Genomic DNA, 27827 nt, shown 5'->3' with positions numbered 1-27827 from the left:
TCAACTAAAAATACAAAAATTAACCAGGCGTGGTGGCTCCTGCCTGTCATCCCAGCTACTTGGGAGGCTGAAGCAGGAGAATCACTTGAACCCAGGAGGTGGAGGATGCAGTGAGCCAAGATTGCACCACTGCACTCCAGCCTGGGCAACAAGAGCGAGATTCTGTCTCAAAAAATAATAATAATAGATTTTTAAATTTAAACATTAAAATTAAAAAAATTTTGTGAAGACAGGCACGGTGGCTCATGCCTGTCCCAGCACTTTGCCGAGGCGAGTGGATCACTTGAGGTCAGGAGTTTGAGACCAGCCTGGCCAGCGTGGTGAAACCTCATCTCTACTAAAAATACAAAAGTTAGCTGGGCGTGGCGGCGGGCGCCTGTAATCCCAGCTACTCAGGAGGCTGAGGCAGGGGAATCGCTTGAACCTGGGAAGTGGAGGTTGCGGTGAACCGAGATCGTGCCATAGCACTCCAGAGCAGACACGGTCTAAAAAACAAAAATGTGTGTGTGTGTGTGTGTGTGCATAGTAGATGTATATATTTATGGGCTACATGTAATGTTTCGATACAGGCATGTAATATGAAATAAGCTCATTATGGAGAACGGGCATCCATCCCCCCAGGCATTTATTCTTTGAGTTACAAACTGATTACATTATTTTTAAAATATACAATTAAGATATGATTGACTATAGTCACCCTGTTGTGCTATGAAATAGTAGGTCTTATTCACTTATTCATTTTCTTTTCTTTTCTTTTTTTTTTTTTTTGAGACAGAGTTTCGATCTTGTTGCCCAGGCTGGAGTGCAGTGGTGCCATCTCAGGTCACTGCAGTCTCCACCTCCCGGGTTCAAATGATTCTCCTGCCTCAGCCTCCTGAGTAACTGGGACTACAGGTGCGCACCACCACGCCTGGCTAATTTTTTTGTATTTTTAGTAGAGATGGGGTTTCGCCATGTTGGCCAGGCTGGTCTCAAACTCCTGACCTCAGGTGATCCACCCGCCTCCCCCTCCCAAAGTGCTGGGATTATAGAGGTGAGCCACCACCAGCCCATTCTACTTTTTTTTTTTTTTTGAGACAGAGTTTGGATCTTGTTGCCCAGGCAGGAGTGCAGTGGCGCCAACTCGGCTCACCACAACCTCCTCCTCCCGGGTACAAGCAATTCTCCTGCCTCAGTCTCCCGAGTAGCTGGGACTACAGGCACGTGCCACCATGCCCGGCTAATTTTGGTATTTTTAGTAGAGACAGGGTTTCACTATGTTGGCCAGGCTGATCTCAAACTCCTGACCTCGTGATCCACCCACCTCAGCCTCCCAAAGTGCTGGGATTACAGGCTTGAGCCACCGCACCCGGCCGGCTCTACTTTTTTTTAAACCCATTAACTATCCCCACCGCCCCCAACAAGCCTCTACTACCAGCCTCCGGTAACCATCCTCCTAGTCTCTAAGTCCATGAGTTCACTTATTTTGACTTTTAGATCCCACAAATAAGTAAGAACATGCGATGTTTGTGTTTGTTTTGTTTTTTTTCTTTTTGAGATGGAGTCTCGCTCTGTCACCCAGGCTGGAGTGCAGTGGCGCCATCTCGGCTTACTGCAAGCTCCGCCTCCCGGGTTCACGCCATTCTCCTGCCTCAGCCTCCCGAGTAGCTGGGACTACAAATGCGCGCCACCACGCCCAGCTAATTTTTTGTATTTTTAGTAGAGACGGGGTTTCACCGCGTTAGCCAGGATGGTCTCGATCTCCTGACCTTGTGATCCGCCCGCCTCGGCCTCCCAAAGTGCTCGGATTACAGGCGTGAGCCACCGCGCCCGGCCGATGTTTGTGTTTTTGTGCCTTGTTTATTTCGCTTAACATAATCTCCAGTTCCATCCATGTCGTTGCAAATGGCAGGATCTCATTCTTTTTGGATGGCTGAATAGTACTCCTTTGTGTATAAATACCACATTTTCTTTTTCCATTCTTCTGTTGATGGACACTTAGATTTCTTCCAAATCTTGGCTATTGTGAACAGTGGCGCAATAAATATGGCAGTGCAGGTATCTCTTCGAGGTACAAATTTCCTTTCTTTGGGGTATATACCCGGCAGTGGGATTGCTGGATCATATGGTAGCTCAATTTTTAGTTTTGTGAGGAACCTCCAAACCGTTTTCCATAGTGGGTGTAGTAATTTATGTTCCCACCAATAGGGTACAAGGGTTCCCTTTTCTTCACATCCTTGCCAGTGTTTGTTATTTATATCACAGTTTAAAAAAATAATGTAATATACCAAAAACGATTGAGTTGTGGGGGAAAAAAAACAACATAAGTGCACTAGCATTTATGCAACTGAACAGGAACTATCCAGTTTGTTGTCTCTTTTTTTTTTTTTTTTTTGAGACAGGGTGTCATTCTGTTGCCCAGGCTGCAGTTCAGTGGCATTATCTCGGCTCACTGCAACCTCCACCTCCCGGATTCAAGCGTCAGCCTCCCGAGTAGCTGGGATTTACAGGCGCAGCCATGCATTGAAAGTAATGGTAAAAACCACAATTACTTTTGCGCCAACCTAATACCATCCCACCAGTGTCCCACAGTCGCACCCCCCTTGTGGTTAAACTTTCGGCAGCTGTTTAAAAGTTTTTCCTCTCTCAGATAATTCTGCTGATGGCTGCAAGCATTGGGCTTCTGTTTTCTGTGGCAGGAGCAGTTCTGCTCTGAAAAGGGAAGGATGTCCCAGGCAACTTTAGGGATATGGGTTAAAAAAAAAATTTTTTTAAGGGAAGGCTTAGGTGCATTAGCTCTGTAATCTCAGCACTTTGGGAGGCTGAGGCCTGAGGATCACTTGGGTCCAGGAGTTCAAGACCAGCCTGGGCAATGGAGTGAGACCCCCTATCTCTGCAAAAAAATAAATAAAATTAGCTGGGCACAGTGGTGCGTACCCATAGCCCCAGCTACTCTGGAGGCTGAAGTGGGAGAATTGCTTGAGCCCAGAAGGCTGAGGCTGCAGTGAGCTGAGATGACAGCAGTGCACTGCAGCCTGGGTGACAGAGTGAGACCCTGTCTCTAAAAAGAAAGAAAGTAAAGGAGGGTGGGGAGGGAAAAGAGAGAAAGAGAGAGAGAGAGAGAGAGGGAGGGAGAGAGAGAGAGAAAAGGAAGGAAAGGAAGGAGAAAGAGAAAGAAAAGAAAAAGAAAAAGAAGAAAAATAAACAGAAGGAAGGAAAGAGGGAGGGAGGGAAGGAAGGAGGGAGGAAGGTAAAGACGGAGGGAGGGAAGGAAGGGAGGGAGGGAAGGAGGCAGGGAGGGAAGGGAGGGAGGGAAGGGAAGGAGAGAATAAGGGAAGGAGAGGAGGGAAGGAGGCAGGGAGGGAAGGAAGGAGGGAGGCAGAGGGAGAGAGGGAAGGAAGGAGGGAGGTTAAGAGGAAGGGAGGGAGGTTAAGAGGAAGGGAGGGAGGGAAAGGGAGGGAAGGAAGGAGGAAGGGAGGGAGAAAGGGAAAGAGGGAGGGAAGGAAGGAGGGAGAGAGAAAGGGAAAGAGGGAGGGAAGGAAAGAGGGAGGGAAGGAAGGAGGAGGGGGAAGGAAGGAGGGAGGGAGAAAGGGAAAGAGGAAGGGAAGGAAGGAGGGAGGGAGGGAGGGAAGCAAGGAGGGCAGGAGGGAGGGAGGGAGGGAAGGGAAGAGATAAAGACCAGGGCCAGCTGTTAACCAAAGGGAAAAGGGCGAAGCAATTCTGTAGGGCTCAAGAAGGGAGGCCTACAACACCTAGTTATTGTTACCTGGAGACAAATGTGCAATGATCTGATCCCAGCTGGAGTGAACAAAGAGAAAATAGGCCACCAACCCAATGCGTTATTGGTGGCCTTTGGAAAGACCTGACCCCCCGTCACCAGTTTAGATCCCTTCCCATGGGAAGTGAAACTCCTCTCCTTTTTGGTTATGGGGCGAGTCCCCTCGATTGCTCCACTGCCTTTTTCTCATCTATTCCAGAAAACATCCTGCGTATGGGCTTGCTCTGTCACCCCAGGCTGGAGTGCAGTGGCGTGATCATAGCTCCTGGTGCACCACCATGCCCGGCTAATTTTTACAATTTTTTTGTAGAGACCGGGTCTTGCCATGTTGGCCAGGCTGGTCTTGAACTCCTGGGCTCGATCCTCCTGCCTCAGCCTCCCAAAGTGCTGGGATTACAGGTGTGAGCCACCCTGCCGGGCCCCTACTTTATTTATTGTCCCTAGGGTAAGAGCATGTCAACCTTGATGCTATCACACAAATTATAGACTGAGATGCATATAGCGTTCTTGCCTGTTCTGGAGGGCTGCCTCTCATTGTCTTGCTGGAACATGCATCCTCTTTCCCTGTGACGGGCAAGCCCTGGGTCTGGACAAAACAGTGCAGAGATCTACCCCTCTCCCAGCTGTGCAAGACCAGACTTATTGGCTGGGTGCCATAGCTCATGCCTGTAATCCCAACACTTTGGGAAACTGAGGCAGGTGGCTCACCTAAGGTCAGGAGTTCGAGACCAGCCTGGCCAACATAGTGAAACCCAGTCTCCACTAAAAATACAAATATTAGCTGGGTGTGGTGGTAGGTGCCTGTGATCCCAGCTACTAGGAAGGCTGAGGCAGGAGAATCGCTGGAACCCAGGAGGCAGAGGCAGAGGTGAGCCAAGATCACGCTACTGCACTCCAGCCCGGGTGACAGAATGAGACTCCATCTCCAGAAAAAAAAAAAGACCACGCTTCTGTCTGTAAGATCGTTTTGCATATGAGGCCCTTTCACAGACCATTTCCCTCCAGCACCTACCAGTGCCCAGGCCCGTGAAGGAAGCAGGGAGCTAGAACAGAGCAGGTAGGCTGGGTGCGATGGCTCATGCCTGTAATCCCAGCACTTTGGGAGGCTAAGGTGGGAGGATCGCTTGAGCCCAGGCATTCAAGACCAGCCTGGGCAACACAGTGAGACCCCATCACTACAAAGTTTTAAAATGAGCCAAGCATAGTGGTGTGCACCTGTAGTCCCACCTACAGGCGAGGCAGAGGTGGAAGGATCACTTGAGCCCGAGAGTTGGAGGCTGCAGTGAGCTATGATCTTGCCGCTGCACTCCAGCATAGATGACAGAGCAAGACCCTGTCAAAACAAACAAACAAAAACAAAAACAAAAACCGGAACAGACTGGGTGCAGTATAATCCCAACACTTTGGGAGGCCGAGCAGACAGCTTACTTGAATCCAGGAGTTTGAGACAAGCCTGGCCAACATAGTGAAACCCCGTCTCTACTAAAAGTACAAAAAATTAGCCGAGCGTGGTGGCAGGTGTATGTAATCCCAACCACTCAGGAGGCTGAGGCAGGAGAATTGCTTGAACCTGGGAGGCAGAGGTTGCAGTGAGCCGAGATCACCCCACTGCACTCCAGCCTGGGTGACCAAGCAAGGCCCCATCTAAAAAAAAATGAGAAAAAAAGAAAGAAAAAGAACAGCAGGTAACTCCTGTCCAGGTGCATTGTCTGGGGCTGGAGGGAAACGGATGCAGGCTTGTTCCCATTGTGTGAGGAGGAGCCAGGCAGGGGGTCCCAGCGAGGAAGCCAGGCTTTGGCGTCTGGGTTCAAATCCAGCTTCACCTCTGTGAGCCTCTGTCTTCTTACCGGTTACCGTGGGAAGGAAACGTGGTCCTGAATCCAGTGCACTTGGCATTGCTGGATGGAACAAGGGAGGGTGGCGGTTGCTTGCACAGGCACAGGTCTGGGCGTCTGATGGCCCTAGCTTCAGTCCTAGTCCCGCCACAGAGGGAGGCAGAGTGAGCCCTTGACACGAACGGACGCCTGCAGGATCTCTCAGAACCAGCCCCAGGAGCATGTGCTACCCTCCTTGTCCACGAGGTGGCAGCAGCGGGCCCAGCCTCTCGTCTCCGCGGCCACCTCTCCTGGCCTGGCCGGGACACCGCTGCCAAGTTTAAAGAGAAACCTAGCCCCAAGCTGAGAGTAGGATCCCAGAGCCAGGGTCCCAGGCCTAGAGGTGTCCAGGACTGGGGGCCCAGGTTCTGAAATGCCAGACATATATAGGAGGTGGGGGACCGTCACGCTTTTCCCTGGTGTCTCCAGCAGGTGGGAGAGACACCGGGTTCAATGGGACCAGGCGCGGTGGCCTCACGCCTGTAATCCCTGCACTTTGGGAGGCTGAGGATGGAGGATCGCTTAAGGCCAGGAGTTCAAGACCAGCCTGGGCAACATAGTGAGACCGTGTCTCTACAAAAAAAATCACAAAGATTAGCTGGGCGTGGTGGCACGCACCTGGGGTTCCAGCTAACTCCGGAGGCTGAGGTGGGAGGATCGTTTGAGCCTGGGAGGCAGAGGTTGCAGTGAGCTGAGATTGCACCACTGCACTCCAGCCTGGGTGATCGGGTGAGACCCTGTCTCAAAAAAATAAAAAAAAAAGATTGGGGGAAAGAACAGCAGGTAACCCCTATCCAGGTGCAGAGTCTGGGGCTGGAGGGAAACAGATGTAGATTTGTTCCCATTGTGAGGAGGAGCCAGGCAGGGGGTCCCAGCAAGGAAGCCAGGCTTTGGGGTCTGGGTTCAAATCCAGCTTCACCTCTGGACTGAGTGAGACCCTGTCTCAAAAAAAAAAAAAAAGAACTGAGTGAGGAATAGAGACAGAGGGTCAGACGGCAAGAGTCCCAGAGGATGAGACAGATGGACACAGAGGCAAAGGACGCGGGACATGGGTGGGCAGGGCAGGGACAGAGAGACCCCTGCAGAGGCCACTAGGGCAGGGCAGATGGAACAAGTGACCAAAAACAGGTGGAGGAGTGGACGGCATGAGTGTCAGAGGCTGCGGACGGAGAGGGTGCTAAAGGGTGGGAGAAGGAAGGAGAGCCCTGCTCCGCCCCAGCCCTGGGGGTCTCATCACCCCACTGCACAGATGAGGCTCCTGGCATCAAGGGGTGCAGAGAACGGCTCATAGCACAGGCAAAGGGACCACAGCCCACTACTGCCCAGCGCTGCTCCTGTGCCCAGTCCTGGGGTGGATACTGCGGCTGCCATCCACACAGACGTGGGGACTGAGTGAGACAGTTCCCTGTGGAGTCCAGGATGCTCTGGCACCTGAGGTCAATAAAGCCACATCTCACAAGTGGGTGGACTGCCTTGGGCTATTGACCATTAAACAGCTGCCCAAGGCCATCGAGCTATTAATTAAATAATAATAATTATTATTATTTTAATTTTTTGTTTTGTTTTTTGGGTTTTTTTTTTTTTTTGAGATGGAGTCTCACTCTGTTGTCCAGGCTGGAGTGCAGTGGTACGATCTTGGCTCACTGCAAACTCTGCCTTCTGGGCTCAAGCGATTCTCCTGCCTCAGCCTCCTGAGTAGCTGGGATTACAGGCACCCACCATCACACCCGGCAAATTTTTGTATTTTTAGTAGAGATGGGGTTTCACCATTTTGGCCAGGCTGGTCTCAAACTCCTGACCTAAGTAAGGTGATCCACCCGCCTTGGCCTCCCAAAGTGCTGGGATTACAGATGTGAGCCACCACGCCCGGCCTATTTATTGTTTTTACAGACAGGGTCTTGCTGTCCCCCAGGCTGGAGTGCAGTGGCATGATCACGGCTCACTGCAGCCTCCAACTCTTGGGCTCAAGAAATCCTCCCGTTTTGGCCTCCCAAAACACTGGGGCTACAGGTGTGTGCCACCACACCCAGCTAATTAAAAAAATTTTTTTAGATATGGGGTCTCGTTCTGTTGTCCAGGCTGGTCTCAAACTCCTGTTCTCAAGCGATCCTCCTGCCTTGGCCTCCAAAAATGTTAGGATTGCAGGTGCAGGCCACTGCACCTGGCCTCTATCTCCCTGTTTCTTACTCTCTCCCCGTCTGTGTGTATCTCTGACAGTCTGTGGCTCTCTGTATCTTTCTGTGTGTCTCTCTCTGTGTCTCTTGGTCCATCTCATGCCCAACTAATTTTTAAATTTTTTGTAGAGATGGGGTTTCACCATGTTGGCCAGGCTGGTCTTGAACTCCAGACCTCAGATGATTCTCCTGCTTCGGCCTCCCAAAGTGTTGGGATTACAGGCATGAGCCACCGCGCCTGGCCCATGGGTGTGAATTTCTGCCTGTGTGTGTGTGTTTTTTGTTTTTGTTTTTGTTTTTGTTTTTTTTTTGAGATGAACTCTTGCTCTGTCACCCAGGCTGGAGTGCAATGGTGCTATCTTGGCTCACTGCAACCTCCACCTCCCGGGTTCAAGCAATTCTCCTGCCTCAGCCTCCCGAGTAGCTGGGATTACAGGCGCCTGCCACCACACCCAGCTAATTTTTGTATTTTTGGTAGATATGGGGTTTCACCATGTTGGTCAGGCTGGTTTCAAACTCCTGACCTCATGATCTGCCTGCCTTGGCCTCCCAAAGTGCTGGGATTACAGGCATGAGCCACCACGCCCGGCCCATGGGTGTGAATTTCTGCCTGTGTGTGTCTTTTTAGCGTATGTGTGTCTCCATATCTGCCATCTGCAGGAGCACCTCAGTTTCATTATCTTGCTCCCTGTGTATTGGAGTGTATCTCTCTTCCTCTCTGTGTGACTTTTTGTGTTTATGTGTGTGTTTAGTGTGTGTCCATATTTTCCTGTTCTCTTTGTGTCTCTCTGCTTTCTGTGTCTCTCTCTTTTTCCTTCTGTTTTTTGAGACGGAGTCTCCCTCTGTCACCCAGGCTGGAGTGCAGTGGTGCGATCTTGGCTCACTGCAACCTCTGCTTCCGAGGTTCAAAGGATTCTCCTGCCTCAGCCTCCCAAGTAGCTGGAATTACAGACACATGCCACCATGCCCAGCTAATTTTGTATTTTTAATAGAGACGGGGTTTCACCATGTTGGCCAGGCTGGTCTTGAACTCCTGACCTTATGTGATCCACCCGCCTCGGCCTCCCAAAGTGCTTGGATTACAGGCGTGAGCCACCTCGCCCGGCCCTATCTCTCTTTCTTCTCTTTCTCCCTCTCACTTTGTTTCTCTTCTCTCTCTCTCTCTCCCGCCTCCTTCCCCCATCTCCCCTCCCTCCCCCCCCGCCCCCCTTCATAGCTGAGCCTGTCCGGCAGAGCGACGGATGTACGGATGATTCAGTGGCTGGCAGGAAGCCCGCCCTGCCCGCCCGCCAGTGTCAGTGGTGTTGGCATCAGCTCGGGCAGGTGTGCGGTCTCAGGATGGGGTGGCCGCGGTGAGGAACCCTGGACTCTCAGGTAAGCCTTTCCCAGGGGTGCCTCGGTCCTCAGGCTGTCCCCCATCCCCCAGGAGCTCCTGGCCCCACTGGGTGGGGTGGGAAGAGGCCTGGATGCCTGGCGCCCCCTCCCGCGGCCCCACCCCACCCTGGCACCAGGCCCTGTGGCACTTCAGGGATCAGTTTGTTTCTGGGCTTCTGACAACTCTTTGCCCTCGCCTTCCCCTGTCCAGCCTGCGTAGCCTTGGGACATCCCAGGGTGGTCCCATCATTGCCAGAGACTGGTGAAGGGTGGCCGAGAGCCAAAACAGTGGCTGCCCTGGCCTGGGAGCCTCGGTTTCCTCATCCGTGAAATGGGACTGTAATCACCTACACAGGTCAGGGGAAAGCGGTGAGATTACAGGCCAGCGCCCAGGTCCTGCCCCAGGTCAGGTGGAGAACCCCCACCGCCTCCCTGCCCAGCCCCCTACCTGGTCCTCAGCTCTGTCCCTGGGACCAGGGCTGCTCAGGCCCCTGCCGCACCCGCCCGCCTCCCTCTCTCCCTCCCAGCTAGCCTCGTTTGAAGCCCAGACTTATTTGGAAAAAGCAACAGGACCAGCCAGGCACGGTGGCTCACACCTGTAATCCCAGCAGTTGGGGAAGCCAAGGCGGGAGGATCATTTGAAGTCAGAAGCTGGAGACCAGCCTGGGCAACATAGTGAGACTCCCATCCCTTTAAAAAATAAAAATAAAAAAATAAAATTAAAAACTAAATGAAAAAACCAACAGACCCCAGAGCAGAGTCTAGTGGATAAAGCCATCCAGGGCTTCAAGCCAGGCTGCCCCCTCCCCAACCCCAGTGTCCCCAACTGCAGCTCGGCTCGGGAGCGGCTGGGAGAACAGACAGGGTGGTCTCGAGCGTCCTTCTGGGCGGGATTCAGACACTGTAGCTCCTCCAGCCCAGCCCCGAGAACTTCCCCGAAGCCAGCTCTTGGCAATCTTTGTTCATATGAAAACTGCCCACTTCCCTTTAGTGCTATTTTGGCCTCTGCAGAACCGTGGTCTGTGGCAGCCCCCACTCCCCACCCCGCCCAGCCCTGCCAGCCCCTGGGGGCCTCAAAGGGCCCACCCTCCGCTCCCTCCACCTCAGCCCACCTGCTTTCAGAACCTGGATGGGAGAGTGAAAGTGAGAGAGAGACAGAGACACACAAAGGGAGACAGAGACAGAGGGAGACAGACACAGAGAGAGCACAGAATTTTTTTTTTTTTTTTAAACGGAGTCTCACTCTGTCGTCCAGGCTGGAGTGCAGTGGCATGATCTCGGCTCACTGCAACCTCCACCTCCCAGGTTCAAGCAGTGCTCCTGCCTTACCCTTCCAAGTAGCTGGGGACTACAGGCACGTGCTAACACACCTGGCTAATTTTTTTTTTATTTTTTTTGAGACAGAGTCTCACTCTGTCACCCAGGCTGGAGTGCAGTGGCGCGATCTCGGCTCACTGCAAGCTCTGCCTCCCAGGTTCATGTCATTCTCCTGCCTCAGCCTCCCGAGTACCTGGGACTACAGGCGCCCGCCACCGCGCCCGGCTAATTTTTTGTATTTTTAGTAGAGACGGGGTTTCGCCATGTTAGCCAGGATGGTCTCAATCTCCTGACCTCGTGATCTGCCCGCCTCAGCCTCCCAAAGTGCTGGGATTACAGGTGTGAGCCACCGTGCCTGGTCTAATTTTTTATTTTTAGTAGAGACAGGGTTTCACCATGTTGGCCAGGCTGGTCTTGAACTCCTGACCTCAGATGATTTGCCCGCCTCAGCCTCCCCAAGTGTTAGGATTACAGGCGTGAACCACCACACCCTGCCAACAGCACAGGATGTATTCAGTCTGGGGGCAGACACACGACTGTTTGTTAAATTTTATTTTTTGTTTTTAGAGACGGGGTCTTGCTCTGTCACCCAGGCTGGAGTTCAGTGGTGTGATCTTGGCTCACTGCAGCCTCCAACTCCTGGGCTCAAGCAATTCTCTTGCCTCAGTGTCCCGAGTAGCTGGAACCACAGTCATGTGCCACTGCGCCTGCCTAATTTTTTCATCTTTTTGTAGAGACAGGGCCTTGTTACATTGTCCAGGCTGGTCTCCAACTCCTGGCTTCAAGCGATCCTCCTGTCTTGGCCTCCCAGTGTTGTGATTACAGCCACCACGCCCAGCCTGATCCCATTTTATTTATTTATTTATTTATTTATTTAATGTATTATTATTATTATTTTTTGAGATGGTGTCTCACTCTGTCTCCCATGCTGGAGCGCACTGGCGTGATCTCAGCTCACTGCAACTCACTGCCTCCCCGGTTCAAGTGATTCTCATGCCTCAGCCTCCCAAGTAGCTGGAATTATAGGCTTGCACCACCACGCCTGGCTAATTTTTGTATTTCTAGTAGAAACAGGGTTTCACCATGTTGGCCAAGCTGGTCTCAAACTCAAGTGATCCTCCCGTCTCAGCCTCCCAAAGTATTGGGATTACAGGTGTGAGTCCCTGTACCCAGCCCGACCTCATTTTATAGATGAGAAAACAGGCGGGGGGCTCTCAGGCAGAGGCTAGATTTGGTCCCATGAGCCCTCCCCCAAGACAAGGTGCTCCAACCTCACAAGCCTGAGATGAACTTGGGCCATGCTGGAGGGGCTGGGGGCACTGAGGCAAGGTGAGTTTCGAGGAAGGAGAAGGGCAGTGCCCAGGCGGGCCATGGGAAGCAGAGAGCAGAGCTTTCCTTGGACAACCTCCCGGGGTGACGCGGGTCGTGCCAGTCACACGGCTCAGAAATTCACTTGTTCCCACTGATTCACTTGGCTTTTGGGGAGAGGCCTGGTGGCTTCTCTGTGATGCGCCTCTGACGGTGGCTTAGGGCCTCATGGAGATTCCCTGTCATCTTACCGCAGGGATTTGGGAAGTCCAGAGAGGTCCTGAGACTTGTCCAAAGCCACGCAGCTTTCAAGGGGGACAGCCCAGGTCCTGGTGGACCTCAGGGGGATCCCAAGGCAGGAGGTAGGCAGCCTGGAGCTCCTCCATTATTATTATTATTATTATTGTTATTATTATTATTATTAAGATAGAGTTTCGCTCCTGTTGCCCAGGCTGGATGGAGAGCAGTGGCGCAATCTCGGCTCACTGCAACCTGCACCTCCTGGGTTCAAGTAATTCTCTGCCTCAGCCTCCTGAGTAGCTGGGATTACAGGCGCCCAACACCACACCCGGATAATTTTTTGTATTTTTTTTTAGTAGAGACAGGGTTTCACCATCTTGGCCAGGCTGGTCTTGAATTCCTGACCTCATGATCCACCCGCCTCAGCCTCCCAAAGTGTTGAGATTACAGGCGTGAGCCACCGCGCCCAGCCATTTTTTTTTTTTTTTTTTTTTGAGATGGAGTCTCTCTCTGTTGCCCAGGCTGGAGTGCAGTGGCGTGATCTCCGCTCACTGCAACCTCCACCTCCTAGGTTCAAGCGATTCTCTTGCCTCAGACTCCTGAGTAGCTGGGATTACAGGCGTGCGCCACCACACCCAGCTAATTTTTGTATTTTTAGTAGAGACGGGGTTTCACCATGTTGGTCAGGCTAGTCTCGAACTCCTGACCTCATGATCTGCCCGCCTTGGCCTCCCAAAGTGCTGGGATCACAGGCATGAGCCACCTCGCCCAGCTGGAGCTCCTCCTTTTAAGTCCTGTTTACTGCTCCAAGCCTCACCTTCCCCAGCTGTGGGATGGGGAGAAGCCCTCCTCACTGGTGGCCAGGGTGGGAAGGACACGGCAGGTGGGGGAGAGTGGACACTCGGGAGTGTTGGCTCCACAAATGCCTGCCATGCCCCACCCCTTCAGAGACCCCACCACCCTCAACTCTGTCCCCAGCCATCTCCAGGGGGCCAGGTCTCCTTATTATTATTTTTTGAAACGGAGTCTCACTCTGTTGCCCAGGCTGGAGTGCAGTGACATGATCACAGCTCACTGCAGTCTTGATCTCCCTGGGCTCAAGCAATCCTCCTGCCTCAGCCTCCCAAGTAGCTGGGACCACAGGCATGCACCACCATGCCTGGAGATATATATATACACGTATATATATACATATATACGTGTATATATATATATATACAACACACATATATACACACACACACACACACACACATATATATATATTTTTTTTTGTTGTTGTTGTTGTCTTTTTTTTGTAGAGACGGAATTTCACCGTGTTACCTAGGCTGGTCTCGAGCTCTTGACCTCAAGCGATCCTCCCTGCCTTGGCCTCCCAAAGTGCTGGGATTACAGGCGTGAGCCACCGCGCCTGGCCTGGGTCTGTTTCTAGTTGCAACAGTTCTTGGAAGCCCACTCGACAGGGCCACGCCTCCATTCACCAGGCCATGGTGGGTGGTGTGCATGTGTTTTGCTGAGGCCTGGTCATCACGCCGTGGCTCCAAGGCTGGGACCAGCCACAGACCAAGAAGCCAGTCAGGTGCCAGCTAGAGATTCAGGGCTCCCTCCCGCCGAACATCCTGTCTTTAGCCCATCCTTGGCATCCCAGCTCATGTCATCCCAGCCACCTGCAGCAGTGCCCTAGGGCCCCATCCCTCTGCGGATCACCTTTTTCCACCTCATGCTCTTGGGCCACCTCTTCCAAGAAGGGTTCCCTGACCTCCCTCCTCCCAGCTCCCACCACAGGCAGAATCTGGGCTTGCAGTTGTTTCAGGAATGGAAGCCCCATTCCCAGGTCCTGTCCTGGGGGGACCCCAAGGCAGGAGGTGGGCTGAGAGGGGTCCTGGGAAGCATAGAGGAGCCCTGAGTTGCTCTGGGGTGGGCGAGGGCTTCCGGGTGCTTCTGCGTGAGTGGTGGCCACAGACTGTCACCTCCAGGAGCCAGGGTGGGTTTACTGGAGGCAACCCACTGTGGGTTGATGGGCAGAGCCAGGGTTAGGGGCAGGACACTGGGGCCTGAATCCCATCTTTCCACTTAGCAGACATGAGCTCTGTGGCCTCAGTTTCTCGATTTGTGAAATGCAGTGAACCTCGTCTTCAAAGGGCAGCTGTCTGGATTAAGCGAGGCTGTGTGTAGGGCTGTGTGCGTGCACATGGGGCTGTCTTGTGGGCCCCCAGAACCTTCCAGCACTTATCAAGGGTGAAGATGGCCCACAGGGCAGAGGTGTTGGTTTGGGGTCACATGGGACAAACAGGACTGGTCCTGTCCTTGCCCAGTGCAGGCGCGGGGAGGGGAAGTGGTGTTTCCGCAGCCTGGGCTTAGGTATGGGGCTGTCCGAGCACAGTGGGGGTGTGGGGTGGGATTCCTGAAAAAGGGGCCCCTTGCTTACGGGCACCTCCCATTTCAGCATCACAGGAGGCAATACCAGGAGCCAACATGAGCTCGGGGACTGAACTGCTGTGGCCCGGAGCAGCGCTGCTGGTGCTGTTGGGGGTGGCGGCCAGCCTGTGTGTGCGCTGCTCACGCCCAGGTAAGTGGGGGTCTTGGGGACGTGATGGGGAGAAGCTGTGGACGGTGCATCTCAGAGACCCTCTCAGGTCCAGACGTGGCTGTGTTCAGAAGGGGCGGTCAGATGAACCTCGTGATGTGACCCCTGAACCCCTAAACTGCCCCCTGAAGACAATGGTCAGGTGCACCCAAGGGCTTTGGCTTTGCTGGGTCAACTGTGATATCTTGGGCCAGAGAAATTGCCCCAGACGAGGGAGGGGAGGCAAGGCTGCCTGTGGCATCCACTTTTCTAGCCTCTCCTCTTCTAAAAAAGGGTGAGCAAATACCCTTTTTTTTTTTTTTTTTTTTTTTTTTTTTTTTTTTTTTGACAGAGTCTCGCTCTGGTCTCCCAGGCTGGAGGGCAGTGGTGCAATCTTGGCTCACTGCAACCTCCAACTCTCGGGTTGAAGCGATTCTCCTGCCTCAACCCCCTGCGTAGCTGGGACTACAGGTGCCTGCCACCACGCCTGGCTAATTTTTGTGTTTTTAGTAGAGACGGGGTTTCCCCATGTTGGCCAGGCTGGTCACGAACTGCTGACCTCAGGTGATCCTCCTGCCTCGGCCTCCCAAAGTGCTGGAATTACAGGAGGGAGCCATGACACCTGGTCCCAAATATTCTTTAATATCAGGTGGCCGGTGATGATTGACAGTTTGGCCCCCAAGTCCTGTCTGAGTCCTGCTGGGAGACAAGACATGGCGGAGGGTGTCTGACCTCAGTTCGCAGCTGCTCCCAGACCCTTTGCTAATCCTGGCCTGTTCTTGCAGGTGCAAAGAGGTCAGAGAAAATCTACCAGCAGAGAAGTCTGTGAGTTGCCTCGATGTCCCTAGCCTGGTGTATTCATGTGCCCTGGGCATGGGCGTCCCCAAGGGAATTCCTGGCACCCCGTCCTTCACCCCTTCACTCACACCTCCTCCGTGCCAAGCTCTAGCGGGTCCCTAGCCATCAGAGAAGGGAGAGGAAGTGTCCAGGGGCTGTCCCGGCCCTGCTGCAGCTTGGGTTAGGGAGGGCTTTGGGAGGCGGGGATGCCTGGGCTGTGGGGCTAGCTACTCTTCAGCTTGCCTGTGAACCCCTCCAGAAGTCCAGGCACAATGGTTCACGCCTGTAATCCCAGCACTTTGGGAGGCCATGGCAGGTGGATCACCTGAGGTCAGGAGCTTGAGACCAGCCTGGCCAACATGGTGAAACCCCATTTCTACTAAAATACAAAAATGAGCCGGGCGTGATGGTGGGTCCCTGTACTCCCAGCTACTCTGGAGGCTGAGGCAGGAGGATCACTTGAACCCGGTAGGTGAAGGTTGCAGAGAGCCGAGATTGTGCCACTGCACTCCAGCCTGGGCAAAAAAGAGAGATTTCGTCTCAGAAAAGAAAAAAAAAAATAGAAGTCCACCAGGCACCTGTGTCCTCAGCCTCCCTTTGACCCCAATACCCCGGGGCTAGTCTGCTCTCCCCCTGCAATGCAAGAGACAGAGACCCCGGCACAGGGTGAAATGTGAACGTTGTCAGAGACTCCCCTGGAAAAAGCTGCCGGAGCTCAGGGGAGGATGTGGGCAAGTCCCTCGGGGGACCAGGGAAGGACTGTGAGAAAAACCCAGGGAAGGGCAGTGGATTCGACACTGCAGACTGGGGCTGAAACCCAGAACAACCCGGGCACATGGGCAGTGGCCACGGCTGTCCTTTGATTAAGATAATGGTTGTGGGCCCAGGAGACCTTGGAGGTCCACGTGCACCCCCGAGCAGTGACTCATGACCCACACACGCACACCCGCACACACATCCTTCCTCATTTCCTTTTGCAACTGAAAAACCACAGTGAGATTTGAAAATAGAATCTTCCCATCCTTGCTCATCGTGGGCCGGGGTTAGACCTTTCTGGGTCTTTCTGGCCACGTGGCTTTCTGGCCTGCCTGCAACCTCCCCCGATGCCCCCCACACGCTTGGCTCCTCGGACACTTCCCCTCTCCCCTCTTCCCTCAGGCCCTGCCCACCCCCGGCCCCCTGATTGATCTTAGAGCTATAGATGGTCAAGGCCAGACTCAGCGTCCCCATGTGGGAGGTGGAGGGGAGCTGTTCGGTCCTCTCCCTGGAATGCCTGTGCCTGCCTCTCCATCTGTCACCTCAGTTGGGCTCAGTCCCACCAGCCTGCATGAAGTGACTGCTGTGAGCACAGGCTCCGTTCCTCTGTTGCTTCTCCCAGGAAGCCACGTCTGACTCTCTCCTGTAGATTTAGGGTATCTCTCCTAAATCAGGTCACCCCGAGCCCCAGTCCTCCAGCAGCTTGGAAGGCTGGGTCAGGTACCCATTCTGTTTCAGAGGAGGAGCCCCCAAACCTGCTTTAATAACGAGCTAATCTACTCCATCATCTGTAATGGCAGCTTCCATTTTCAAGAGCACCTCATGGTCCAAGATGGCAGCTGGGGTGCCGGCCCTCATCTCTGCATTCCCAGCAGCAGGAAGAAAGAATGAACAAGGACACAAAGGGTGTCTCCCAGTTGCCAGTGCCCCCATTTAAAAAGATTTATTGGAAATATCAACAACCTTGGCTTGAATCTCATAGGCCAGAGCTTAATCCATGGCCACACTTTGGTGCAAGGAAGGCTAGGAATAGTCTTTTATTTATTTATTAATTTATTTATTTAGAGGTGGAGCCACATTTACTCTTGTTCAGGCTGGAGTGCAGTAGAATGATCTTGGCTCACTGCAACCTCTGCCTCCCGGCTTCAAGTGATTCTCCTGCCTCAGCCTCCTGAGTAGCTGGGATTACAGGCATGCACCACCATGCCCAGCTAATTTTTGTATTTTTAGTAGAGACAGGGTTTCTCCATGTTGGTCAGGCTGGTCTTGAACTCCCAACCTCAGGTGATCTGCCTGCCTCGGCCTCCCAAAGCCCTGGGATTACAGGTGTGAGCCACCACGCCGGGCCTAGAGTGTGTGCTTTTTTAAGGAATTGCAAACACTCCCTGGGACCGGCAGGTGGGAGGCAGCCTCATTGTCACTCCTGGCTGAAATAATTTACCCCAAATCACTGCTGGTTCCCTCAGCACCTGCCTTCATTCACCCTCATGCCCCAGAATCTCAGGGCTGCCTCCATAGCCCTGTCCACAGACCCCTCCTGACCCGTCTCCAGGGGCCTGGGACCCCCCCCCCGGCAGGATGTGGCCCTGTTGAGGCCATGTTGGGATGGGTCTGGCTGAGAGCCGGGCTCCAGCCCAGGGCTGTGTGAGGGGTGGGCACCCAGTGCATGGAGGGGCCAGAGAAGGGGTGGGTAGCAGGGGGAGCCGTGAGAATGAGGCCTGAAAGGGCAGCAGTTCCTCCCCACTGTCGCCCCGGTCCATCCCTCTGCTTTCCCTCCTCGTCCCTGCCTGTCCCTCTCTCCTGTCCCTGTGTTCTTGGGCTGTGGGAGACCAGGCCCAGGCTCAGCACAGCCCCATGCATTTCCAGGCGTGAGGACCAACAGAGCTTTACGGGGTCCCGGACCTACTCCTGTGAGTCTCCAAGGGTCCCCGGGTTGGGGTCTGGGTTGGGGGTGTCCCTATCAAGTTATCTCGGTCCCCATTGCCCTGAGACCGTGGCCAGGCCTGATGTGGGGGGATGATGGGGTGAGGGGGCTGGGCTAGCCTGGGGGCCCAGCCAACACCCCACTTCTTGCCCTTTGCAGTGGTCGGGCAGGCATGGCCAGGACCCCTGGCAGACGTGGCACCCACAAGGTAGGTCACAACCCCCCAGGAAGTGACAAGAAGGAAAGTCCTGGAGGTCCCCACCTGGTGAGCCCAGGTCAAGACCTCCCTCCCTCCCCGGGTCCCAGAGCTCCAGGGCTCAGCTATGAAGGCCCCACAAGGGGGATGGGGGGGATGTGTCCTGGGGGCCCTCTCCCCTACCGCCCCTCCTTTAACTCCCTCCTTCCCCTCCCTGCAGGAAGGACAAGCTGTTGCAATTCTCCCCCAGCCTGGAGGGTGAGTGGCACAGGGCAGGGACAGGGACAGGCGTAGCCAAGCTGGGACTAAGACAGGCGAAAACCCCGTGGGACAGGCATCGTGCAGTGGGGGCTGTGGGGCCAGGCGAGGCCTCCCCAGGAAAGACACACAGGCTGGGGCAGGGCGGGCTCCTGGAATCGTCCTGGCAGGGGGAGGGTGCACACTCGCACATGCCCCACTGAGGGGACAGGGAGCACTGCAAAGGCTCAGACACGGGAAATAGCTGGCCCTGCCTTGGGCTGCAGCACCCGAGCTGGGTGGAAAGCAGGGTCCAGGGGAGAGAGCAATGAGCTGGGTCTTTCTTCCAGGTCCAGCATCTTCCAGGTACCAGAACTTCAGCAAAGGTAGGTGGGCTCCTGGAGAAAGGGGGAGGCTATGGTGGGGGCCACAGCCCAGGGGCTCAGGCCCAATTCTCACCTCCTCCCGCAGGAAGCAGACACGGGTCGGAGGAAGCCTACATGTGAGTGACCTTGGTCCTCTCCCCCTGCCCCGCCTCTCCCCCTGCCCCACCTGCCTGCCACAGCCCTGGGCGTCCTGGTCCAGGAACCACCTCTTGCACTGGAACGAGGCATCCAGGTTCCCCTCCTTCTCCTGGCAGGCAGGCATTGGGCGACACTGTTGTCTCTTAGGTAACCCTGGCTTTGGGGGACTGGACTTTGCCCTGCTCTGGGACAGAGAGTGTCAGGGGCGGGGGTAGAGACTCATTCAGCATCACCCAGTCAAAGACAAGCTACAGGACCCCCAGAATCCCTTGGGGGTGTTGCATCATCTCACAGATGGGCAAACGATGGGGAATGGCCTAAGGTCACATAGCAAGGTGGCTCACCAGGTGCGGTGGCTCATGCCTGTAATCCCAGGACTTTGGGAGGCCAAGGCAGGCAGATCACCTGAGGCCAGGAGTTCGAGACCAGCCTGGCCAACATGGTGAAACCTCATCTCTACTAAAAATAAAAACATTAGCCAGGCATGGTGGTGCGTGCCTGTAGTCCCAGCTACTCGGGAGGCTGATACAGGAGAATCGCTTGAACCTGGGAGGCTGAGGTTGCAGTGAGCCGAGATCGTGCCACTGCACTCCAGCCTGGGCGACAGAGACTGTCTCAAAAAAAAGAGTGGCTCCAGCCCCCGGTGGCTCAGGGGGTCCCAGGAAGTGGGGGTGGGGGAATCAGAGAGGAGATCCTGGCAGACCCCCATGGCCCCCAAGAGGAGCAATGGTGGGAGCAGCCCTGGCCTCACCGCCCCCTTATGGAGCCCCCAACCTGACCTCCAGCCTGCCCTGAAACCTGTGTTGTGTATGTTTTCTTGGCCAGAGACCCCATTGCCATGGAGTATTACAACTGGGGGCGGTTCTCGAAGCCCCCGGAAGGTGAGGCGAAGGACAAAGCCGATGGCGGGGGAGGAAGTGGTGTGGGAGCTCGGGGCAGAAGCCATACCTCCAGGCAGGAGAGGAGGCTGGGCCTGGGTTCAGGTAAATTGGCAGAGCTGGTTGGGTGGGCAGAAGGAGGCTTGTGCTGCAGGCGGGGGCCAAGGAGGGATGGGGGCGGGCAGGTCAGCGCGGGAGAGCTCTGGGCACAGGGCGTGGGAGAGAGGAGTGGGCCACAGGGCAGGGAACTAGAGGGCTGGCTTGGGGAGGTCGGGGGAGGCCAGGTCCTTGTCAACGAGGACTGAGCATCTTCTCCTGACCCCAGAAGGTACCTGGGATGGTGGTCCCTGCAGGCTCTGAGGCCACCAGAACCTTGGTCCCTGAATGCCTTTGCTTTATAGAAAGAGCAACTGAGAGGCCAAGTGTGGTGGCTCACCCCTGTAATCCCAGCACTTTGGGAGGCTAAGGTGGGTGGATCACCTGAGGTCAGGAGTTCAAGACCAGTGTGGCCAACATGGTGAAACCTCGTCTCTACAAAAATACAAAAAAAAAAAAAAAAAAAAATTAGCCAGGCATGGTGGCACATGCCTGTAATCCCAGCTACTTGGGAGGCTGAGACAGGAGAATTGCTTGAACCCAGGAGGCGGAGGCTGCAGTGAGCCGAGATCGTGCCATTGCGCTCCAGCCTGGGCAACAGAGCGAGACTCCATCTCAAAACAAAAACAAAAACAAAAACAAAATCCCCCCAAAAAAGGGCAACTGAGGACTCAGGGTGGGCAGTGCCTGCTGAGAGGTGCATGGGCCTGGGGTTTGAATCCAGCTCCATGACCTGGCTCCTGCCTGGACCATACTGGGTAGGACCATGGTGTTCAGGGGTCCTCTTCTGCCCCCCACCACTGCCATCTCCATTTTTTTTTTTTTTTTGAGACAGAGCCTTGCTCTGTCACCCAGGTTGAATGCAATGGCACAATCTTGGTTCACTGCAACCTCCGCCTCCCGGGTTCAAGCAATTTTCCTGCCTCAGCCTCCCGAGTAGCTGAGATTACAGGCACCTGCCACCACGCCTGGCTAATTTTTTGTATTTTTAGTAGAGACAAGGTTTCACCATATTGCCCAGGCTGGTCTTGAACTCCTGACCTCAGGTGATCTACCCGCCTTGGCCTCCCAAAGTGCTGGGATTACAGGCGTGACCCACCCCGCCAGGCTGGCAGTGCTCATTTCTTAGGACCCCCAACATCACTGATGGATTTTGGGTGGGGCATCGGTCAGAGCCCAGCTTCCCCATTACAGGGCCAAGATGGGGTGCCAGGCGCTGAGGTGCCACACTCAGCCTGGGTCCCCGAGCAAAGCGTCCCCAGCCTGCCCTGCCCTATCTGGAAGAGTCCAGCCCCCTCCCGATAGTGGCTCTAGGGAGAGCTCCTGATTATAAAGATGAGCCCCTGAGGCTGCTCCTGCCCCCCTCCCTCCCTCCAGCTACCCATCGTGGGCCTGAATTGCAGCCCCCCCCAGAGTAGCCCCTCCAGAGTGCATTTGGAGGGGATCTCAGAAGACAGAGAAGGAGGCTGGACACAGTGACTCACGCCTGTAATCCCAGCATTTTGGGAAGATCGCCTAAGCTTAGGGGTTCAAGACCAGCCTGCGCAACACAGCGAGATCCTCTCTACAAACAATTTTAAAAGTTAGCTGGGCGTGGTGGTGCACGCCTGTAGTTCCAGCTACTCAGGAGGCTGCGGGGTAGGAGGATCACTTGAGCCAGGCGTTGGAGGCTGCAGTGAGCTGACTTTGCCAGTGCTCTCCAGCCTGGGTGACAGGGCGAGACTGTCTCAACAAGAAACAAAGAAGACAGAGAAGGGGCTCAGGGCTCAGGGAAGAGCCTGCAGGGGTGCCAGGCCAGCGCCCATTAGGAAGCTCATCCAGAAAAAGGCTTGAGGTCCCAGGGGACCCAGAGGGCTAGGGCTTGGCGGAAGAGGTCCCCTGCAAAGGGAAGGCAGGACAGAGCGGGAGGACGAGCCAGGCCTTGCAGGGTCTGCCCACACCCCCGTGCCCGCTCCTCTCTCTCCTGCAGATGATGATACCAATTCCTACGAGAATGTGCTCATTTGCAAACAGAAAACCACACAGACAGGTGAGGCTGCCCAGCCAGAGGCAGGCTGGGGCTGGGAGCGGCAGGCCTCCTTGGCCAGGTGCCCCTGCACTCCTCACTGCTCAAAGGCCGCCCCCACTTTGAAGCCCGAAGGCTCTCGGATCCCCGGGTACCTATGGGTAGAGCCTTGCCCCTACTATCCTCAGAGGCGGCTCTGTTGGCTCCTGGCACCTCTGTGGGACTGAGCCAAGGGGGGCCTATTCTCCCTCTGCAGGTGCCCAGCAGGAGGGCATAGGTGGCCTCTGCAGAGGGGACCACAGCCTGTCGCTGGCCCTGAAGACTGGCCCCACTTCCGGTCTCTGTCCCTCTGCCTCCCCGGAAGAAGATGAGGAATCTGAGGATTATCAGAACTCAGCATCCATCCATCAGTGGCGCGAGTCCAGGAAGGTCATGGGTAGGTGGCCGGGAGAAGAGGCAGGGTGATCCACTTAGCACAGGCTTGAGGGACTGGCCTGGAAGGGCGGGCTGAAAGTGGGCTTCCCTCCAGCCAGTCCAGCTAACCCCGCAGTGATGCCTGGGTGCAGGAGCAGCTGCAGAGACTTGAACCACACAGGACGGCCCTCGGCAGCCGCCCAGCCTCCAGGGTGGGGTCAGGTCCTCCCGGGCAGGCTGCCCCTTCCAGCTGCATGCACAGAGTAACGCATTCACCTGCTCTCACGGCAGGATGATCTCCGGCAAATCCCAGAGACGGGACAGACACACACCGCCAGGACCTGTCAGGCGTAGCATTTCCCGCAGGCTGTTTTGTGGAGTCTGGGGGTCTGAGTCTGGGGTAGCAGTCATGGGTGTCTCCATGTGAACCACTCGATGACCTGTCTGCCCGCTGGTCCGCAGGGCAACTCCAGAGAGAAGCACCCCCTGGCCCGGTGGGAAGCCCAGACGAGGAGGAGGATGGGGAACCGGATTACGTGAATGGGGAGGTGGCGGCCACAGAAGCCTAGGGCAGACCAAGAAGAAAGGTACAGCCCCTACTCTCCAGCTACCATGGGCCAAGGATTGGAGGTCTTGCCAGGCTGCAGGACCCCCAATCCAAGGGAACAGCTGAGAGTGTGGGTGGAGGGGCCATGGTGGGGGGCTGCAGGGTGCACCCATGGGTGCTCCAAGAGGGCAGCCTGGCGACTCTGTTCCTCTGTTCTGGCCAGGGGCGTCAGGCAGGGAATTCTGGTGACTTCAGGGGCAAAGGAGTGGGCACCGGGTGGGTCTCCCAACTCCACTGCATCCTCCTGGCTGCGACCTTGGACCAAGTGACAACTTCCCAGAACTTAGTTCCTCACTTGGTACCCACCTCTCAGACAAGACACCGCACACATGACACAGGCTCACGCCTGTAATCCCAGCACTTTGGGAGGCCGAGGCAGGCAGATCACCTGAGGTCATGAGTTCGAGACCAGCCTGGCCAACATGGTGAAACTTCATCTCTACTAAAAACAAAAAATTAGCCAGGCATGGTGGTGGGCGCCTGTAGTCCCAGTTACTTGGGAGGCTGAGGCAGGAGAATCATTTGAACCCCGGAGGCGGAGGTTGCAGTGAGTTGAGATCACATGCACTCCACCCTGGGCAACAGAGCAAGACTCCGTCTCAATAAATAAATAAAAAAACAGACATCACACACAAAGCCTCAGCCCAGCAAGCACTCGGTCAATGCTGGAAACAGACAGGAGGCAGGGACATTGGGAAATATAAGTGATTGAGACGCACTGAGGAGCCACCGCAGGCCAGTGAGATGGTGTGATGCTAAGCGCTCACACGTGCACCATCTCTTAGCACCCAAAGCCACAGAGCAGTTAAGTCACCTGCCCAAGGTCACATCTTGAAGTAAGGGGAGGAGGAGATGGAAGCCCCAGTGGTCAGACAACAGACATCAAAGCCCAGGCTGAGTCTACAGCTTGGGAAGCAGGATGGACCCCCAGAGGGCCTTGAAGGCTGCCCAAAGTCCCCATCTGGGAGACCCAGGCCGTCATCTCAGCGAGCAAGCTGGAGGGTGGAAACCACAGTGAACCTGGGCGGTCAACAGTCAGCCCCAGAGGCAGATGCAGGAGTTTGAGCCAAGTGTGCAGAGCCCCACGTCATTCATTCAACCAGTATCCACTGGGCCCCTGCTATGGGCAAGTCCTGCTCTAGGTGCTGGGAACACCAACATAAAGAACAGGAAACTCCTGACCCCTTAGAACTTACATTCTGGTGGGAGAGAGAAAACAGATAGGGCTGGACACAGTGGTCATGCCTATAAATCCCAGCACTTTGGGAGGCTGAGGCGGGAGGACCCTTTGAGCCTCTGAGTTTGAGGCCAGCCTGGGCAACATAACAAGACCTCTGTCTCTACAAAAACTTTTTTTTTTTTTTGAGACAGAGTATCACTGTCACTCAGGCCGGAGTGCAGTGGCGCAATCTCGGCTCACTCAACCTCCGCCTCCTGGGTTCAAGCGATTCTCGTGCCTCAGCCTTCCAAGTAGCTGGGATTACAGGCACATGCCACCATGTCCAGCCTCTACAAAAACATTTAAAATTAGCCACGCATGGTGGTGGGTGCCCTAGAGTCCCGCTGACTCGGGAGGCCGAGGTGGGAAGATCACTTGAGCCTGGGAGGTTGCAATGAGCCATGGTCACTGCAGTGAGCTGTGGTCGCGCCACTGTACTCAAGCCTGGGCAACAGAGCAAGACCCTGTCTCAAAAAAACAAAAAATTTAAAAATTAGCTGGGCATAGTGGTGTGCACCTGTAGTCCCAGCTACTTGGGAGGCTGAGGCAGGAGGATCGCTTGAGCCCAGGAGTTCAAGGCTACAGTGAGCTATGATTGTACCACTGTACTCCAGCCAGGATGACAGAGTGAGACCCTGTCAAAACAAAACAAAACAAAAAAAAAGCAAAAACAAACAAAAAAAAAGAAAACAGATAAAAAGACATGGCATGTTCACTGGTGGTTAAGTCTGGCAGAGAGAAACAAAACAGGGAAGCGGGGCAGGAAGTAGTGTGGGGTTGTGGGCAAGACGGGGTGTTGCAATTTAAGGAAGGAGGCTAGGGAAGCCTTTCAGAGCTCCCTTCCTCACCCCATCCGGGGGAAGGACATCCAGGCAGAGGGGACAACGGAGGCCCCAGGATGGAGTGAACCCCACAGGTCTGAGCAAAGCCAGGGGCCAGGGAGGAGCGCGTGAGGGGAAAGTAGCGGAGGTCGAGGCCGGAGGTGGGGAGGCTGACCAGGCAGGGCCAGCACTTGGGGTTTCACTGCATGAGATAGGAGGGAGGGAGGGAGATAGAAAGGTTGTTTTTTCTTTTTTTTTTTCGTTCCTGTTGCCCAGGCTGAAGTTTAATAGCATAATCTTGGCTCACTGCAAACTCCGCCTCCTGAGTTCAAACGATGCTCCTGCCTCAGCCTCCTGAGTAGCTGGGATTACAGGTGTCTGCCACCACACCCGGCTAATTTGTATTTATTTTATTTTATTTTGTTTTTTGAGAGGGAGTCTCGCTCTGTCACCCAGGCTGGAGTGCAGTGGCGTGATCTCAGCTCACTGCAACCTCTGCCTCCTGGGTTCAGGTTTCTCCTGCCTCAGCCTCCCAAGTAGCTGGGATTACAGGCACACGCCACCCCACCTGGCTAATTTTTGTAGTTTTAGTAGAGATGGGGTTTCACCATGTTGGCCAGGCTGGTCTCAAACTCCTGACCTCAGGTGATCGGCCCACCTCAGCCTCCCCAAGTGCTAGGGCTACAGGCATGAGCCACCATGCCTGGCTAATGGGAAGGTTTTGGACAAAAGACTGGCTGGATGTTTCTAATTCAATTTCTCTGGCTGTTGGGCAACAAATGGGTACTGGGATAGTGGGTACAGGAAGCCCAGGAAGGACCCAGGCACTGGTGCCATCTGGGCCAGGGGTGGCAGCAGTGGAGACAGGGGTGGGCAACATGGTGAAACGCCGTCTCTACATAATATACAAAAATTTGCCAGGTGTAGTGGCGCACATGTGTAGTCCCAGCTACTCGGAGGCTGAGGTGGGAGGATAGCTTGAGTCTAGGATGTTGAGCTGCTGTGTGAGCTGTGATTGCACCACTGCACTCCAGCCTGGGCCACAGAGCAAGACGCTGTCTCAAAACAAAACAAAAAGAAGAGGCCAGGTGCAGTGGCTCACGCCTGTAATCCCAGCACTTTGGGAGGCTGAGGCGGGCTGATCACCTGAGGTCAGATTTGAGACCATCCTGGGCAACATGGGGAAACCCCGTCTCTACAAAAAATACAAAAATTAGCCAGGTGTGGTGTGTGCCTGTAATCCCAGCTACTCGGGAGGTTGAGGCATGAGAATCACTTGAACCTGGAAGGAGGAGGTTGCAGTGAGCTAAGATCGCACCATTGCACTCCAGCCTAGGCAACTACGTCTTTAAAAAAAAAAGCCGGGCACAGTGGCTCACGCCTGTAATCCCAGCACTTTGGGAAGCCGAGGCGGGCGGATCACAAGGTCAGGAGATCGAGACCATCCTGGCTAACACAGTGAAACCCCATCTCTACTAAAAATACAAAAAATTAGCTGGGCGTTGTGGCGGGCACCTGTAGTCCCAGCTATTTCGGAGGCTGAGGCAGGAGAATGGCGTGAATCTGGGAGGCGGAGCTTGCAGTGAGCTGAGATCACGCCACCACACTCCAGCCTGGGTGACAGAGCGAGACTCAGTCTCAAAAAAAAAAAAAAGAAAAAAAGAAAAAGAAAAGAAACCCAGTTATTGATGTATGGCTTCTGTTCTCAGCCAGGAGGCAGGCTCAATGCTGTCCCCAAACCAGTGGTTATGGTTCTCAGGAACAAAATACTGATCAAAGCAAACCTCCTTCTACAAACTTTCCTCTTCATTTCAGGAGCCAAGGCGAAGAGGATCACTGTGCTCACGGACCTGTCGCTGCCTTCCAAGGACCATTTCCCAGAGCTACTCAACTTTTCAGCCCCTGCCATGGTTGCTCCTGGAAAGAGAACCAGCCACCCTGAGGACCACCTGGCCATGCGCGCACAGCCCGGGAAAGGACAGTTACTCACGGGGGCTGCAGCCCCGTCACCAAGCCCTCTCCCGACCTGGGCTTTGTGGGGCAGGCACCTGGTACCGAGGGTAACCTGGCTCCTGGTATGGACGGATGCGCAGGATTTAGGATAAGCTGTCACCCAGTCCCCATACCAAAACCACTGTCCAACACTGGTACCTGTGTCCTTTTGTGCTAAGAATTTGGATTCCTAATTGCTATTGGTGATTGCTGGGGTTTTAAATGATTGATAAGCTTGTACAGTTAACTTATAGAGGGGGAGCCATATTTAATATTCTGGATTTCAGAGTAGAGATTTCTGTGTTGTCTCCAAGAAAGCATTACATGTAGTTTATTTCAGCATCCTGGTTGGGTGGGGCCCTGGCTCTCCTCCCCTTTGGTGGGACCTCCCCTTTCTTTGGGCTTCAGTTCACTCAGGAAGAAATGAGGCTGTCGCCATCTTTATGCGCTTCCAGTGGAAATGTCACTTGCTATGGACAATAGTGCGTGAGAGTCTAGAGAAGTAGTGACCAGAACAGGGCAGAGTAGGTCCCCTCCATGGCCCTGGATCCTCCTCTGCTCCAGGGCTGGCCTCTGCAGAGCTGATTAGACAGTGTTGTGACTGTCTCATGGGAAGAGCTGGGGCCCGGAGGGAACTTGAGTCAGAAATGCTGCCAGAAAAAGTTATCTCCTCCAACCAAAACATCTCAATAAAACCATTTTAGTTGAAAA

General features: G+C 54.5%; 1 protein-coding gene across 6 annotated transcripts; it reads left to right on the top strand.

Annotated features, from left to right (window-relative positions):
• Positions 1-266: 266 nt before the first annotated feature.
• LAT2 (linker for activation of T cells family member 2) lies at positions 267-27827 on the top strand. 6 transcript variants are annotated; one of them, XM_063725695.1, is made up of 13 exons: positions 267-2514; positions 9022-9179; positions 14491-14613; positions 15396-15435; positions 18070-18113; positions 18287-18335; positions 18544-18581; positions 18911-18946; positions 19032-19062; positions 19910-20067; positions 22028-22087; positions 22320-22499; positions 26940-27827. In XM_063725695.1, the coding sequence occupies exons 3-13, from the start codon at positions 14520-14522 to the stop codon at positions 27227-27229; spliced, it is 1020 nt and encodes a 339-aa protein (XP_063581765.1). In that variant the 5' UTR covers positions 267-2514; positions 9022-9179; positions 14491-14519; the 3' UTR covers positions 27230-27827. The 6 variants fall into 6 exon arrangements, with proteins under 6 accessions (XP_063581765.1, XP_009240978.1, XP_054416365.1 ...); XM_009242703.4 differs by lacking the exons at positions 267-2514; positions 9022-9179 and adding exons at positions 13350-13623; positions 22940-23064 and having other exon boundaries at positions 19910-19965; positions 26940-27074; XM_054560390.2 differs by lacking the exons at positions 267-2514; positions 9022-9179 and adding exons at positions 13350-13623; positions 22940-23064 and having other exon boundaries at positions 26940-27074.

This window comes from Pongo abelii, chromosome 6 (genome assembly GCF_028885655.2).
Source record: "Pongo abelii isolate AG06213 chromosome 6, NHGRI_mPonAbe1-v2.0_pri, whole genome shotgun sequence".
NCBI classification, from domain to species: domain Eukaryota; kingdom Metazoa; phylum Chordata; class Mammalia; order Primates; family Hominidae; genus Pongo; species Pongo abelii.
This window is presented reverse-complemented; position numbering and strand designations above follow the sequence as displayed.

Bases quoted from the DNA above. Each gene is read 5' to 3' on its own strand.
- LAT2 (XM_063725693.1), top strand. From the start codon at position 13,548: ATGTGTTTTGCTGAGGCCTGGTCATCACGCCGTGGCTCCAAGGCTGGG. The intron at 18,947-19,031 runs GTAGGTGGGCTC...CTCCTCCCGCAG, and splicing joins GTACCAGAACTTCAGCAAAG to GAAGCAGACACGGGTCGGAG. The intron at 22,500-26,939 runs GTAGGTGGCCGG...TCTTCATTTCAG, and splicing joins CGAGTCCAGGAAGGTCATGG to GAGCCAAGGCGAAGAGGATC.